Source organism: Gobius niger (genome assembly GCF_951799975.1).
Source record: "Gobius niger genome assembly, chromosome: 10".
Lineage (NCBI taxonomy): Eukaryota > Metazoa > Chordata > Actinopteri > Gobiiformes > Gobiidae > Gobius > Gobius niger.
Genome location: NC_136861.1, coordinates 22,348,051 through 22,364,486, shown reverse-complemented (window position 1 = coordinate 22,364,486; position 16,436 = coordinate 22,348,051). Strand labels below are relative to the sequence as shown.

General features: G+C 41.3%; 1 protein-coding gene across 1 annotated transcript in view; it reads right to left on the bottom strand.

Annotated features, from left to right (window-relative positions):
• LOC306968688 (mitochondrial import inner membrane translocase subunit tim16-like) overlaps nt 1-16,436 on the bottom strand; it is a 111,375-nt gene that overhangs the window by 4,733 nt on the left and 90,206 nt on the right. The window contains exons 10-24 of the mRNA XM_079564159.1: nt 4,954-5,008; nt 4,747-4,804; nt 3,900-4,045; nt 3,711-3,809; nt 3,544-3,642; nt 3,309-3,471; nt 3,052-3,227; nt 2,514-2,622; nt 2,343-2,429; nt 2,064-2,206; nt 1,858-1,962; nt 741-826; nt 520-661; nt 274-363; nt 77-193 (exon numbers count right to left, since the gene is read on the bottom strand). Coding sequence (XP_079420285.1) covers nt 77-193; nt 274-363; nt 520-661; nt 741-826; nt 1,858-1,962; nt 2,064-2,206; nt 2,343-2,429; nt 2,514-2,622; nt 3,052-3,227; nt 3,309-3,471; nt 3,544-3,642; nt 3,711-3,809; nt 3,900-4,045; nt 4,747-4,804; nt 4,954-5,008 — 1,675 coding nt within the window. The remainder of the gene's footprint in view (nt 1-76; nt 194-273; nt 364-519; nt 662-740; nt 827-1,857; nt 1,963-2,063; nt 2,207-2,342; nt 2,430-2,513; nt 2,623-3,051; nt 3,228-3,308; nt 3,472-3,543; nt 3,643-3,710; nt 3,810-3,899; nt 4,046-4,746; nt 4,805-4,953; nt 5,009-16,436) is intronic.

The following is a 16,436-nucleotide window of genomic DNA, read 5'->3' as shown; positions in this document are numbered from 1 at the left end:
CATCAGGCACATAAACCCTTAAAAAGATCTGGATATGCAATACAATAACATCCAGCAGGTGGCGCCACTACTTCACCTTAACGCGTGGCACTTTGAAGGAGACGGGCTCCACGGTGGTCTTGGTGAGCATGAGCGCCATGGCTATCTCCACATTCAGGACATTGCACTCCGTCTTGGCCAGAAAAGCCCAGCCCTGTGCGAAAAGCAGAAGTTTAATCTTCATTACGTTTAGAAGAAGGCACGCGTATCATTTTGTAATAGTGGCGAACAGACCTTGTGAGGCTCAGGAGTGTTAAAGCTGCTGCACTCAATGAAATATGGACTTTCAGGGACGATCTCGTAAATGTGCACACGTGTATCACCCTTAACAAAGTAGAAAATTAGTGAGTGGGTCAAAAACAAGGCACCAGGTATATTTTTGATGCAACATTGTAACAAAAAGATTGATTCAGCATAATACGCCCTTTTAATGTGATATATTTAAAAAGTAATGTTGCACAATTTAAATGACTGACTTACCTTTCCGGTGAGGATGACCACGCTGGTGTCAGGGTCATAGAACGGTATCAGAGTTGAGGGAGAGACGTCCACGTTGATGTTGCTCACAGCTCCAGACGACAGAGAGTCCGCGGAGAACAAGTACAGGCCGCGCTCACTTTGGCTGGAGCAGAAACAACAGGCAAAATCCTCAAGCGGCTCACATGGAAGGACTAAATAATTATCAATTACTAGACACATACAGATTGAATCCAGACACCAGGAGGTACTTGCCCTCGCACACCCACACGATGCGAGCTCCTCTGTGCCCTTCAGGACCAGGACCCTCCTGAAGAAAGGAAATAAGAGTGCGAAGGCTCAAAGAAGTGTTCCAGCACACTGTGGACCATTTCAGGTTATACTGCGTGCTACAAAACCTTAAGAAAGACATGATCCTAATGCTCAGCCAGACACAATGCTATTTTTATGTAATTTGTTATTACAATGAAGGATTTAGCTGAGGAACAAATGTATTTATACCTTATGTTTATAATCTATTAAATGACATTAGAAACCTCTCCATGGAGACGTGCTGGTGATTTCCCGCTCTCATCAGAAGATTTCAAATCAGGTCTGAGGAGACTTACAATACGTTTGTTAAGTGATGACGTCATCGCTCTACTTCCGGGTCCAACGGTGCTTTAAGCCCTATTGACTATAATGGGGAAGTGGCTGATTTTAACCTGTCGTAGAGCCAACTACAAGACTCTTTCTAAACATCTGATTGCAAAGAAATATTACTTTTACTATGGCTTTTCTTTAGTGATGCTTTTCTGGCATTAATTATCTAATATTTTTTTCCCATACACAATGATGGCTTATTTTAAATATTAAAATATCTTCATTTTTTCGTGCAGAAATGGTGAGATGAATTTTTTGAATTTGGTGTTAAACAGTACTTGGCCTTTTATCTTTTAGATTCAGATATTTGGAGATATTAGTATAGAGTTGCGTTTTTTTTGCTGAGTTCATCTATGGAGCTCTCAACAGTTTGGACCCGGACGTAGCTTATTATTGTGTGTGACTTCACACTTAACAAATGTATAAAGTCCCAGGGTTTTCGAATTCTAAAAGTAATGAAGTTCTTTTCATTAGTATAAGTTTCAATTTATATCGCGCTTTTCCACCTACATTAGGCAGTCGAAGTCATGAACGAACCACACACCCATGCATGCTTTCATTCATATCAGAATACACTCAGTGCTTATGCTTTCTATACGCTCATAATGCGAAGTGCTTCAAGGGGAACAAAATTGATTGTGATTGAATGGCTTTGTACGCTATATAATGAGGCTAAACGGTCTGTAATGTTGTACAGACCTGCACAGGTGTGGCAGACTTGCGGGGCTCGTAGATTCTAACTTTCCCATCTTTGCAAACTGTGGCCAAGAGCTTCCCATCTGGACTCCATGCCATGGCGAACACCTGGATATAAAACACAACAATGATGATAAAAAAATCAAAGGTAATGAGGTAATGTTTTATTCGTTTGCGGGATTTTGTGAGGGGTGATAGGAGGCGCCCACCTGGTCCTCGTGTCCCTCCAGGAGTTTGACCTGATCTCCGCTGTCCAGGTTCCACAGTCTCACGGTGAGATCATAGGACGAGGACACTAACAGTCCACTGGCCAAAGGGTGGAACTTAATGGAATAAATCTTCTCTGTGTGGCCTAAAAGAACAAATGGGAAACATAAAAACTTAAAATCAACTCCACAAAAATCTGCAAGACACCAGTAAAGCCGTTTCGTGAACTTGCATCACTACAGAGCAACCACAACATTGATATTCCAGCTACGCGCTTGCACCTTGAAGAATGAGGTCAGGTTCCGTCAGGGTCTCCACAAGGCCGCCCTCCGGTACCTTCCACAGACGGATCTTGGCGTCTTCTCCGGCTAAAAACAGGTCATATATTTGAGTTCACCATGACTAAATGAACAAAGCAGATTTATAAATGTTGATAGAACACAATGACCCACCTACGGCCAGGCGGTGAGGGTCGAAAGGATCCCAGCACAAATCAGCCACATTCGCAGAGTTCTGAACGGTCGGCACATTTGTATCTGGTTGTTTGCCAGGCTTTGAACGCTGGGGTGGTAAAGAAACAATAACACATTTAATTTATTTTGAACAAACATGTGCATTTCCCAGATCAGTTCATTTTCAGCTGTACAGTGAAGTGACTACATTAAAGCTGTGCAACTACAATTATATCAATATCAAAAGATAAAAACAGCGTCCACAGTAGGGGGACCACAGAGAGACGGTTCAGCTTCACATTTATTGTTTTTGCTTTGGCAGATATTGAAATAGTATTCTGCCATATTAACAGAATCAGAATAGATTTTATTGCCATTGTCAGTGAACAGGTTAACACTAGGAATCTTCTCCGGTGCAACATGAAACATAGATCAAATATGATAGAATAACAGTTTAACATTTACAGATGAAATAGCACACTATGACAGCTTTTAACACAGGCATGTAGACACTTGTAGTTCAGAGCATGATCATTACCTCAAAGACAGCGATCTGCCCTCCAGAGGTGGAGAGGGGAACAGCCACATGCTTGCTGTTGGCGCAGAAGCCGTCACACTCTCCCGGGGTGGTGAGGTTGAGGCCTCTGATGTTGGTGATGTGAGTGTCCCGGTGCATCACTGCGCCCTGAATGTGGCGAAACTTTGTGCTCGGACCTGGACATAATGACAGTTCCAACAGCGTCGCCATTTGGTAAAACATGAATGATTAAAAAAAAAAAAAAGCTGTGTGCGTACCGAGCAGACTATGTATGGCCTTGGCACTCTGGCTGGGACTGGGGCTGGGGAGGAACCCAGAGGAGAGGCCCGAAGTGGAAGAGGGTGAGCGGGTTGGGGCGGCGCTGCTACTGGGGGTGCTCAGAGGACTACTGGAGGTGGAGCAGCCACGCGCCGTATCCTGCTGTACACAATATCCATGGTACTCCAAACATTTTACACAACTTTACAATGTGACTTAAAATGCATTTCTTACGTCCTTGCTTTTACTGCTGCCCACTTCCTTCTTAGCTGGTGTCTGATTGGTTATCTGAGTCTTCGGTTGTTTGTCTGGATGGAGGCTGACTTTTTCCACCTTAAATACAACAGATGTTGAGGAGACCTTTGCATTTACAATGTTCTTCATCAAAAACGAGCAGATACCTGTTTGTTCCCCCCTTGCCACCACTCGTCGGCGCTCATGGCAGGCGTCGCACCGACTGTATCTGGATATAGATCGGCGTGGAACTCATGGCCTGAATTCTGGTGCATACAAAAAACAACAACACAGAGGCTTGTGAATTATGAACGAAACCGGATAAAACAGCGGAGATTTGGAAGTGAGCGGCAGACCTTGCGAGGGACTTGATAGCTGATTGGCACGATGTGGCTGTCTGTGAGCTGAAGCACACGCACAACTTCGCACGACATGACGTCCAGCTCGAACTTCGGCACCGTGCAGACGCCGCGAGTGGGTGCATCCGTGAGACAATGACTCACTACGAACAAACACACAAAGAAAAAATCATCAAGGAAAAATACTTACATTTAGGTGTATATGTATTTTATGCATTATTTGATTTATAACGCAGGCCAGTTTCTCTTTGGACCCAAAGTCTGTGATAAAGTTGAACTGAATTGAATTTCCTGTCTCGTGTACCTCTTGAGTTGTTCAGTTATAATCTGAGTAACCTCTACCTGGAGGATACTTTCAATATTTATACTTGATTATTTACATATGTGATCAACTAAACTCAGATTATTCAGTATTTAGAAGAGTGTTGTGTTCAAAATAAAGGTAAAATATCCTAAACCTTAAAAAAAATATATAAATTTGTCATTGAAAGTAATATTACATTTCTACTCAGTTTCACCTTTTTTATTAATCTGAGATAAATCCAAGTGCCCCCTGCAAAGTGCTCAAGAACCCCAAGGGGCCCCATTACCCCTGGTCGGGAAACACTGACATAGACTAATGTATTCTCTTATAAGCTCTTGGTTTAAAAAAAAAAAAAAGTTGTTATTTAGACAGAATCTTTGATGAAAAACAACCCTGTCAGAAATGTTGTCATGACATCAGCAGGTGGAACAGGCTGTTTTGCACTCCTGAGAAGGAGTCTGATTAAATGTGTGCAACAACAGTTGTTTTTTACATAATAGGAGGCCTTTGATGTCTCACTAAACACTTCCCTGTCCTTACCTTGAGTCAGCAGAGGCTCAGAGGTAGAAACTTCAAAGCAGTCGACCACAGTGTCTCCCTGAGTGACAGAAACCACAGCAGAGTTTAGTCTTGGAGGAAAGTCACCCGCGGCCAAAGCTCACACTGATGCAACGGTCGGCAACTCAATCCTCAATATGCATGAAGAAGTTTGACAAAAAGAAAGACGGTGATGAATTTTAATCCTACCATGGAAGCGAGAATGAGAAGACCTGTGTCATCATCAAACAGAGGGATCGCGGTCCTGCAAGAGAGGGGGAAAAAATGCAGAAAAGTGACAGGTTAAATATTGCAGCTGTTTTTTCTTGCTGTGGCTTAAGGTTGTAGTTCTTAGTTTTGGTCACTAGATGGGGCAACATGACTAGTCAAAATGTGTTTTTTTTTTCTCTCCCGCTCATTTCATTTCAGAAACAAAGTCAGTCAAGTCAGGACACACCTAAATCAACTTGAGAAATATATTTGTGTAATAAGAGAATAATACAACCACATTTCCACCTAACACAGTATTCATGTGGATGGAAAAAGGTGTATCCAATTCAATAGCATGCAGAGATAAATTACACAATACACACAGGGCTTTATGACGTGGTAAAAACGCTTTGTCTATTCGTTGGGTACAAATCTGAAAGGAATGACCTCAAATCTGATAAATGGGAATAAAAGATTGTCAGCTGAATATTGTTTTCATCATATTACTAAATTACATGAATGACCTTTTGACCGGCGCAGTCACCCGCACTCTCTTACGCTTTGGATAAGTAGATTATGAAGAAACTACTCCGGCTCGCAGGACAAAGTACGACAAACAGGAAATCATAGCTTTGCCTAATCTTTGAAAGTATTTCATTTTACTATATTATTAGTCTTGCATCTTTGCCATCATCTCAGTAACTGTACCTCTTTATCACATTGTACTTTTTACTTTAACTTGAATACACTTGTCAATACTCTTACTTGAGTAAAACGTGATGAGGATTACTTTTTCCACTGTGAGTAAATCTGCAAGCGTTGATGCACAAAGAAAATAAAAGCCTGTGTTTCTTCTGCCTTCATTTTATGGCAGACATTACTTAAAGTTTTGTCTGTCAGATTATGCCACCTCTTAACCCCCAACTCACATTTTCTCCAGTTTGGCTTTATCCAAATCGAAAAGTTTATTGAAAAAATAGACAAAAATAAGGATGAAAACGCAACAAGAAAGCCACAAAGAACAACAAAAGAGTAACAGGAAACTGGCAAAAAAGTTGACAAAAATGTGGAAAAAAAAGCAACAGAAAAGTGACAAAAAATGTTTATTTTACTAGGCGCTACACTGGCCTATAAGGTGTAATCTTTTAGATTTGGGTAAAGCCAAACAAACATTTATGAGGCTCACCCCTCCTAAGATATGACTGTAAACTTAACCAGGAGTGGGTACGTCTCCAGCTCGTTTCCATGGAGATGTGACAAAAGGCAGCAGAATTTGAGATTTAAACAGGTTAGTTTCTCCAAATCCATTATTTTATTACACATTGCAGTAATAACATTTTCTGTGTTGAGCTGGACATTAGGAGCATGTTTTGTTTTGCCGGCAACAGTAGAGTTCAAAATGTTACGCACTGTACCTTTAAACATGCTCAAAAACTTAATATTATTAGTATTATTTTCTCTTTCTGTGTTGTTTTTATATCTTACAAGAGTTCTTCTTCTTCTTCTCTTTCTCCTTCTCTTTCTTCTTCGCCTTCTCTTCCTTCTACTTCTTCTTCTTCTTTTCCTTCTTCTTCTTCTTCTTCTTCTTTTCCTTCTTCTTCTTCTTCTTCTTCTTCTTTTCCTTCTTCTTGTCCTTCTTCTTTTCCTCCTCCTTCTTTTCCTTCTTCTTCTTCTTGTTTTCCTTCTTCTTCTTCTTTTCCTTCTTCTTTTCCTTCTCCTTCTTTTCCTTCTTCTTCTTCTTGTTTTCCTTCTTCTTCTTCTTTTCCTTCTTCTTTTCCTTCTCCTTCTCCTTCTTCTCACTGACTGGCTCATGATAATGACTTTGGGCATTGGGATTACACTTGAAAAAGGCCATATGAAGTGTTAGACCAGTGAGGTAATGCTCCCAGTATGACACTGTAATGACAGGGTAAGAGAGGCTGTGACAAATAAGAGCTGTTTATAAATATGGGCAAAATAAGAAAATAATTATCCTAGGAATCGCTGTATATTTTTAAACCTTCTCCAAACTGTAATACAAATATCTCATTATCAATTCAATGCCGTATTTTGTTGCATTGTTGGAAACGTCTTTGCGTCTTGGCAGCGTGCAGCGGCTTAAAACGCAACCGAATGCCAGTGACTGTAGTGAGCTGCGAAATTCTTCGGTGCACGGGCTTGCCAAAATGAAATGATGGAAGAAAAATGAGAAAATACTTTGGAGCTGATGCTAAAGGGGAAATGAGGTTTTCTTACAAGGTTTCAGTCAAATAGATGTTTTTTTGAAAGAAAGCAGGAATAACAAACGCGCGTCCAAGTTATTATGCGCTGTTTGTAAACTTTGCATTCTGTTTACTGTAGCGCTGTGGGTTTTCATGGCATGTAATCTCCAGGGTAAAGTGCAAGAAAAAAAAAAATACAAAATGCCATCAAACTGCCTTTTTTGTTTATCCATTATTTAAAGATTTTAGACTCGATACAGCTGCACAACAGCTCATCCATGTGTGACCGAACTTGTGATTCAAGCCAATGCTCCACTGCTTATATTGCACTGAATTGTTAGTTGAATGGTGAACTTATGTTGCCCCTTTTTGAATATTTTCTACCTAGTAAATGAGTACCTTCTGTGCTGTGTACTTTTCTACTATGGATTACTTATTTTAAGCATGTACGTGTTAATTGGGATTGTATGATCCGGCTCGAAGGACCAATATTAGGGATTGTAGGACGGTAATAAAAATTTCTGGAATTCTTCATCCACCCAACACTCTTAAAAAGGAGTGAATCCGGGCAGTTTAGAAGTTTTAATGTAGGTTCAGTCTGTTACAAAGTCTGGTGATCTGAAAAGGGGAACAACTTATTACTATGAGTAACTAGCTATCACACACACACAACTGTTCACCTAAATCACATTTCTTCAATTAGCTTAGCATAGATAACAAAAAAAGAGCCAGAAACGATTAACTGACTTAATATCACATGAAACTACCCTAAAAACATTAATAAGCTGTCAAAATAAATCATTTTAACCCACTTCTGTCAAATACGCAGACATTTGCAACTGCCCAACTATATCTGCTGCTCCGTTACCGAGCAACCATGAACTCCCCCCACCTGGTCAACAATAATAGAGAATTTATAACACGTAATACAATTCATTACAATACTATCGCGGGACAATAAAATCAGTTCAAGTCAAAGATACTAACTCTAGCAACAAAGCAACAATAAGGAAGCCGTTTCTTACTTAATGTGTGATTTTGAGATAAAAGAGGTTTAAAAGTGTAAACACCATCCCGCTTATTTCCCCACACATTTGCCCAGTGATTACAGAGGTATTAAGCACAAACCAGGCCAAAACATCTGCAATTTCAGAGTTAAAGACAAAATTTGACAGTAGAACTCTGGCCTGTCCCTCTCCTTATCCTCTTACCCCCTGCCTGAACCGAGCACATGTTCTCCAGTTCGGCTTTACCCAAATCTGAAAGGTTCTTGACTGGAGAGCAACAGTGTAATACCTCATTTGAAATCATAGAATATCATAGATAGTCATATTGTTGCACATTTTTAAGCGTTTGGCATGTTTCGGATGTTTTTTCATTGCTTCTTTCGTTGCGTTTTTGCTCCTCTTTTATCACTTTTTTGTTGTGTTTTCATCCCAGTTGTCACACTTGTCTCGCATTTTTGCTGCTTTGTACTGCTTTTACATTTGGGTAAAGCCAACATGGAGAAAATGTGCTTGGTTCAGGTGGGGGTTAAGAGGTTAATATAACTCGCTATCGTGTCATCAAACCGCTAAGATTTGAGGGATTCCTATTCCTATACAACAATTACACAATGGGAAACTATAATGTAATTACTCACATAACTTCATTTGGACACTATAGCACGTTAAATGTTTTTTATTAGCAGTAGTGACTTCTGGCTCTTGAGAATTTCACATGGACACAACATAAAGCAATAAATAGTAATAAACAGTAATACATAAACTAGAAATAAAATACACAGCTCTGTGACATGAATCTGACCAACACCTGTTTCATGTCCATTAGTGTTTTCGAGGCGCCCCCAAACTCGATCCATTCAGTCTTTTGATCTACTTTTGACTGGCAGTCAGCGAGGGGTGGCCATGCTTCATTAGGACTTCTGTGCGTTCCCATGTCCCAGTTTGGCTAAATGGACTCTCCTAAACACCTCCATTCCCACACTGCTCCTCCTTGTCCCTTTTCTATTCTCATTCAGCACCTCGCTTTCTATCCCTAATTATCCCTCTGAATACACGCCGTTTCCTAAATGTCCTTATCTGTGCCTTTCTCAGGCGTAAATGAACAGCAAGTCAAACAGCCACGTATAATTGGACATGGGGGGGGGGGGGGCTTTATCACTGAAAATAGCTCTGTGTTTACAATGGCGTTCACGCACCAGCTCACCGCAGTGTGTTTTCCCACAAAGCGACAGCGGTGCAGACGAAGTGTACATGTGCTAATAATGCGGCTTAATGGTGTGTGTGCCCGTAGTCAGACCCACGCGGGGTTTAGTGTGGGAGCATGTTATGAATGAAACGGAAAAAGCCTCACAGGGTTCATTCATGGCCTTGTGCGGCTGTAAACAGAGGCGCGGGCATGGACAGGTTTAATAAGAAAGCTAGCATGTTCTCCCCCCACTGGTGATTTCAGCAGGACTTTTCTGGTTAACAAAAGGAAAAATTAGACAAATATTTGAACTAAACATGTAGCGCTCAATGTGCACCTCGTAATCATAATCGCATTTTAGCCGTATAATGCTCTCTGCAAACAAAACATCCCGTCTTTAGGGCGTTTTAAGCTCTTAACCCCCGCCTAAAACCGAGTGCATTTTCTCCAGTTCAGTTCAGCCTTTTACCTAAATCCATAAGGTCACAGACTATAGGCCAGAGTAGCGCCCCCTTTGAAAGCGAAGACCTACAAAACTAATCTAAATCAATCTTTATCCTCACCCTGTCGTTGTTTTTTTGTTGCCACCTTTTTGCCACATTTTCATTGCGTTTTCGTCACGATTTGTCGCTCTTTTGTTGCATTTTAATCTTGTTTTTAGCCTCCTTTTTGACACTTTTTTTCAAGAAGCTATTAGATTTGTGTAAAGCCAAACTGGAGAAAATGTGCTCGGCTCAAGTGGGTGTTAAGAGGTTAAAACCTGTTTAGCTGGTACTTCTGATAAAGCATCGATTTCCAGTAGTAAACTAGACAGTAAACTTAAAAAGTGACCCTGCAAATTGTGAAAGGTACCAATAAACGTGTCACTTTGTAGAAATCAGATGCTACAAGTTAGGAGTGAATCTGGACCACAACTAACATTTTAATCTTGTGGCTTCCTCTTTCATTGTTTGAAATAAATAAAGCAGTAAATACTGTACTCTTAATGCTAAGTATTTTGATTTTGACATAGACATTGCAAATCTAATCCCAATTGCAATTCGTCTTCCGAAAACATCAATATTTTTCCAAATGTGTCCAATTTACTTACTATACAAGGAAAGAGTTGACTTCAGTATAATTATGCTTTTCACGTCATTTCCAAACAGATCTTCTCTTTCTCTTTGATAAAAGTGCTTAGAAAGTGCTAATCCAGGTAACGCCTTCCCCAATCCTCCAATCCTCTGAGATGATCCTCCCTGGATTCACCCTGTCTCTGCCCATTCTCTCTATCAGAGTAACAGAGCGCAGAAACAGCCCCGCCTCGCATCTGTCTGCTATCACCACAGCGCTGTCTTTCATAGACGCCCTCATAACATCATGCTCTGACCTTCTGCCTGTGACAGCAGCCTTCAGCACCAGCAGATACGATGGCTCTATTAAAGCGTCAGGGTCAGCCAGGATAAACTATCATTAGAAGATGTTGCTTTTGCATAGGATAATGTTAGAGCGGCGATAACTCATGTGCAGCACAAAGCAATGTAGGATATTAGGACCAAGGCAAGATAGAGCAGTGGAGGCACAAAGGCTGGAATTATAATGCTGCCACTACAATATCTCCATGGGTAAGTATGTGCAGAAACCTGCTAAACGTGTGGTTTAGATCACTACAAACAAAGGAGTTCATATTTCAGCCGGCTCTCAAAAGATACTGTTCCTGGTTTGTCAATTAAAGCAGTACTAAGTAACTCCTGCCCCTAGACTGCAGGTGTCATAGCATGTTGCATTTTTTTTACTTATTAATTGTCCGTGAGAGTAAATACTACGCTGACAGAAAAGACAAAGGGAGAGAGGGATATTGTACATCCAATTACACAATGGAGCAATGGAGATAATTTTTCTTCACTCAAACTTGGCTGTAAATACTGTTTAAGTGGCACTAGCCCGCAGTTAGCTTTGCCTGTTAGCCTGTAAGCTTCTTCTTCGTGATTCTAATAGAGTGGATTGGGGCCTCCGTATGCAGCAAAGTTACAATTGTGTTTTTTTATTTGACTCAAATAACCAGGAAAGTCTCACTGAAATTAAGAATCTCTTTGGCCCAAGAGAGGGACCTATTTTACATATTTTACCTACGCAAACATGGGAAGAACATGCAAATTCCACACAGAAAGGCCCCGTCCAGATGGGGATCGATCTCAGGACCTTCTAGCTGTGAAGCACGAGTGCTAACCGCTGTGCTACCGTGCCGTCCTTTTCTGGCCAGAGACACCAGGGGGATATGAAAGACTCCCCAATCATCCCATTAACACTTGTATTACCCCCAGGGGACTATGGAAATTATTTATTAAGGTAAACAAGTTACTTAGTACTGCTTTAAGTCTGTCAATATGAATTTGGTTTTAAAAAAGTGACCCTTCCTCGTAAAAAAAACAAAAACACAAATGTTGGGCCTGTTATGGCTTTACTGACTTTGATGATTTATTTCTTATTCTGTTTGCAAGTAGAAGAAAAAAAAAAAAATTGTGTTTGAGACTGTGCTGTATGTTTATAGGCCTGCATAAGGCACTGAGCTCTAGAATTGACCGTCTTCTGCTTCATCTTTGTGTTATGACACAAGTCCATTTCTAACATCCATTCCGCGTGGTCGACCTTGGTTCATTAGCGCTAAAAGCATGACAAAATATGAACCTTGTGAGAGTGCATTATGATGCACAGATAACATCAGACAGAGTGCACAGGTACGTGGGGCTAATGAAAGCAGCCTGCAGGTATAAGGTTGTCCAATGGCAGCTATGACCAGATCCATATCAGTCAAAGGCACCTTTCTCTTTTCTCTACTGGGCATAGGCTGTTTTGTCTTTGGCTCCACAAATCAACATGTAAGAGCAGGGTTATTTTTTAGTCTTTTAAATAGGTTTAACTTTTGCCAACAATACAGGTTAGTTGTGGCATGAATAAGCTTTTGATAAGCATTTTTTGGTTATGAATAATAAAAGCTCAATATTCAAAACTGATTAGCTTGATTTTATTTAATATCATTTATTTTAATGGGTTCTAAAGATGGCTTTTTTGTGTGTGTCGGTGATAAGACGGTTGTGCAACAAACAGTCATGTATCTTTTTAACTTGTTCTCTACACTGAGTGTTGAGTGAAGGAATTCCTGGCTAAAAGGAATAGACCAGAGTTTCGCGACCTGTGGTGCAGGCAATTCATGTCTTTGTTTACTTCAGACTCCACTTTTCACTGATGTTTTTATACTCTTCTAGGTTAAAACTTGTTCAGAACAAATTGATCTTGATTCATCCTATAATTGGCCCTCGTGCTGTATAGACCTACTTTAGATTGGGCGGCATTTGGCGAGAAAAGTTTGAGAACCACAAATGTTACTGGATGTTAGGTGCTGGGCCTTGGCCGAGGTCAGCACACTTTGATTAAGCTTTCTTCTAAAGATTGTCCAAGTCTTTTTCAGCAATCTGTCAGTTCTAGCGATTGTAATCCAATCTGCTGCTGTTATGTCATCCTTATCAGGACAGTGAGTGAGCGTCACGGCGTTATCTTTGAGGGCGAAGGGTGCGCTGACCTGTGAACTCCTGACACTCTTGTATCAGCGGAGCCTGGGGGGTGCGCCTGCAGCCCGTACAGCTGTCCAGGCCGAACTCTACTGTCCCACCGCCTCGGGACAGGGGCTACAGTATCACACAGACTTGTAAAGAACACACAGGGCAGACTGAGGTCACCGAGTCAGAGTTTACAGGAGATTTGGAAGATTTCATGCTTTTGGAAAATGGTAATTATAGACAAGGCTTGAAATAGAAGAACTTTTGTCGACACATTTGAACACGCTGTCAAGCTCTGTCACGGTTTGCTCATGAAATAAAGGTAAATATCTATTTTTAAATGGACATTATTCGTATATTTTGCATAATGACGATTGACAGAACAATCATTTTAAAAAAACTGTTTAGCTTCTTCTTAACTGTAAACTTCTATCAACATTTAAGTATCTCTGAGTTAGTTCATCGTAAAGCTTTGGTCTGTGTGCTCTGCTCCGGAGAACACCCAAGCTGCCTGAGCGTTATTGCCCTTGTGTGGAGGAGTCGGACACAGCTAATAGTTTTAAGCACACTTACACTGTGGGCCTGTGGGTGCGCACATTGCCTCTACAAAGGGAGGGACTGGAGTGGAATAATCCATCGCTGATTAAACGGAATTCAGCACAAAGCGCGGAGGGTTCTTAGTGTCTCCAGGATGTTAAGTCCTGGGTCAGTTTCGGCGCGCTTTAAGAATGTGAATAATAATATCAGCCGCAGAGCTGTGAGAGGTGCTGGTCATGTCTGCGACTGCTTCAGCAACGGATGAGCCCATCGGGGAGAGCTTTACACACAAGAAAGGACTTCCTCATTAGCAAATTTGAGAAACAAAATCAATCAAAAAGGGGGTAACCGATGGAGAAACAAACTACAAACAAATTAAACTGAGTGGACGACATCAGAGTGTAAAGCTAAAACAGGAGGAATCTCTAACCCCCTACCACCCCCCCCCCCCCCAGCATTTTCTCCAGTTCAGCTTTACCTAAATCTAAACACTTACAGCCTATAGGCCAGTGTAACACCTCATTTGAAAACTAAGACCTACAAAACTCATTTAAACTAATCATTTTCCTTGCGTTTTTGTTGCGTTGTAGTCACTTTTTGGACGTTTTGGAAGCTTTTAGATTTGGGTAAAGCCAAACTGGAGAAAATGTGCTCGGTTCAGGTGGGGGTTCATCAAGATTTGACAAAACTAAGACTATAGAAGACTTTAAACTCTCTCCTGGATGAATATAGGGCTGTCACGATAAGTACTATATCGACTTATCGTTCAATAGAAAAACAGATAAACGATACATTTTTGGGCTCGATATTTATCGTCTGTTCATTTATTCTTTGTAAAACTTCGATTTTTTAACTGAAGCAAATGGACTTTCATTATATTACATGTTTATTGCAGCTTGTGTGGTATTCTAGGATAAGATTATGCACTTTTAGAACAAAGGTTTACTGTCATTTTTATGCCTGAGAGTTGACAGTATCGCGTATCGCTAGAATCAATAATATCGTTTATCACAATACTTTCCTGCCTCAAAATATCGAACTTCAAATTGAGATTGTATTTTATCTCATTGTTTGAAAAGTCTCGCTTTCCATAGTAATCGGGCATGGAGATGTTCCCATAGGAGATGAAATCGGGTTACAAAAATGACCCGCTGTGCACTTCAATATTACCTCCAGACTTGGGTTTTCCACTCTGTTGCCTGTGTGTGTTTAATAAATGTACTACCAGCCCGGCACCTCCAGTAGCCTGTTCATTAGAAGGGAATTAGAGTTGACGCGGTACGTTCCTGAGAGGAGAAGAAAAGCCGGGATTGTTGGACAAGGGGCCAGCTGTGGGCCTGTCTGAGCCCTGGTGATGAGGCTCTCAGATGGGCTGCCAAAGCTGCTGCACTTGCCCCTCACTCCCCTTGCACCAACATACACCTCCGAATACACAACGAGACCCAGAGTTTTTTAATAAAGCGGGTCTGCATCAGCAGCACGGCGACCTGGACACATTCTCAGACGCACGTCGCCACATGTAAACGCAGCATCCTCAAAATCCCATCACAAGGCACTTATTGTAGGGGTGGTAGGATTCACCTTTTAAATGCCATTCTGAAAGTCTCTTTAAGAGTCCCGAGAGGTTTACGAGATGGGGCTTCTTTCCAGTCCCGAGTATGTTTTAAGGTTCGTCAGCCTCAACTCAACTCAGCTTTATTTCTTAATTTTCATCTCAATCAATGTTTCATCTTAACCTCTTAAACCCTGCATTTACCGGGCAGGCCAGAGCCTCATTTAAAAGCTAAGACAAAACTGATCTAAACAGACTTTTTCCTTGCGTTGTTACCCCATTGTTGTCCCTTTTTGTAGGGTTTTATTGTCGTTTTTGTTGCTTTTTTGTCATGTTTTTGATCTTTGTTTATATTTTCCATCCATCCATCCATTTTCTTCCGCTTTATCCGGGGCCGGGTCGCGGGGGCAGCAGTCTCAGCAGAGATGCCCAAACTTCCCGATCCATGCACACCTCCTCCAGCTGTTCTGGGGGGACCCCGAGGCGACACCAGGCCAGCTCGGAGACATAGTCCCACCAGCGTGTCCTGGGTCTTCCACGAGGCCTTGTCCCATCACATGTCCCATCACATGTTTATATTTTGTTTTTAGCAATTTTTGCTACTCTTTTGTGGCTTTTCCCCACTTTTCTGTCACTTTCTTGTTGTGTTATTGGTGCTTTTCTGACGTGATTTTTCTCTATTTTGTCACTTTTTTGGGTCCCCATTTTTGTTGCTATTTTGATGCTTTTCTCAAGAAGCTCTTAGATTTGGATAAAGCCAAATGGGAGAAAATGCACTCGGTTCAGGTGGGGGTGAAAACACGCTGAAAGACAATACGTGACCCTATTGGTCACACTTTATGTTACACTACCTTGATACATTGTACCAAATAAAATTTTATGTAATCTGCTTTGTAACAATCTATAATAACTTGTATCTATGTAGTACATACACAATGGAATAATGTGAAGTACTTTGGAGGTACATAATGTAATATGATATAGGGTTAGGACTTAACAACTCCTGGAACCTCCACCTTAATGAGGTGGAGGGGTTTGAGTACCCAAATGATCCAAGGAGCTCTGTTGTCGGGGGCTTCATGCCCCTGGCAGGGTCACCCAGGGCAAACAGGTCCTAGGCAACGGGTCAGACAAACTGCGGTTCAGATGCCCCTTATGAGAGACCGGTTAGAACCATGAGGCCGTCCTTCCGTGGACCCACCACCTGCAGGAGGAGCCATAGGGGCAGGTGCAATGTGATTTGGGCAGCTCCAGCAAAAATGGATGGATGGAAGGTTAGGACTTAAGGTTAGGGTTAGAGTTTGGGTCTTATGTCTTACATATTATGTGCCTGCAAAGTACTTAATACACATTTTTCTATTGTGTATCTAACCCTAAGGTACAGGTTATTACACATTGTTACATAGCACATTACATTGTACAAAATTTGGCAAGCACAATGTATCAAGGGTAGTGTAAAATAAAGTG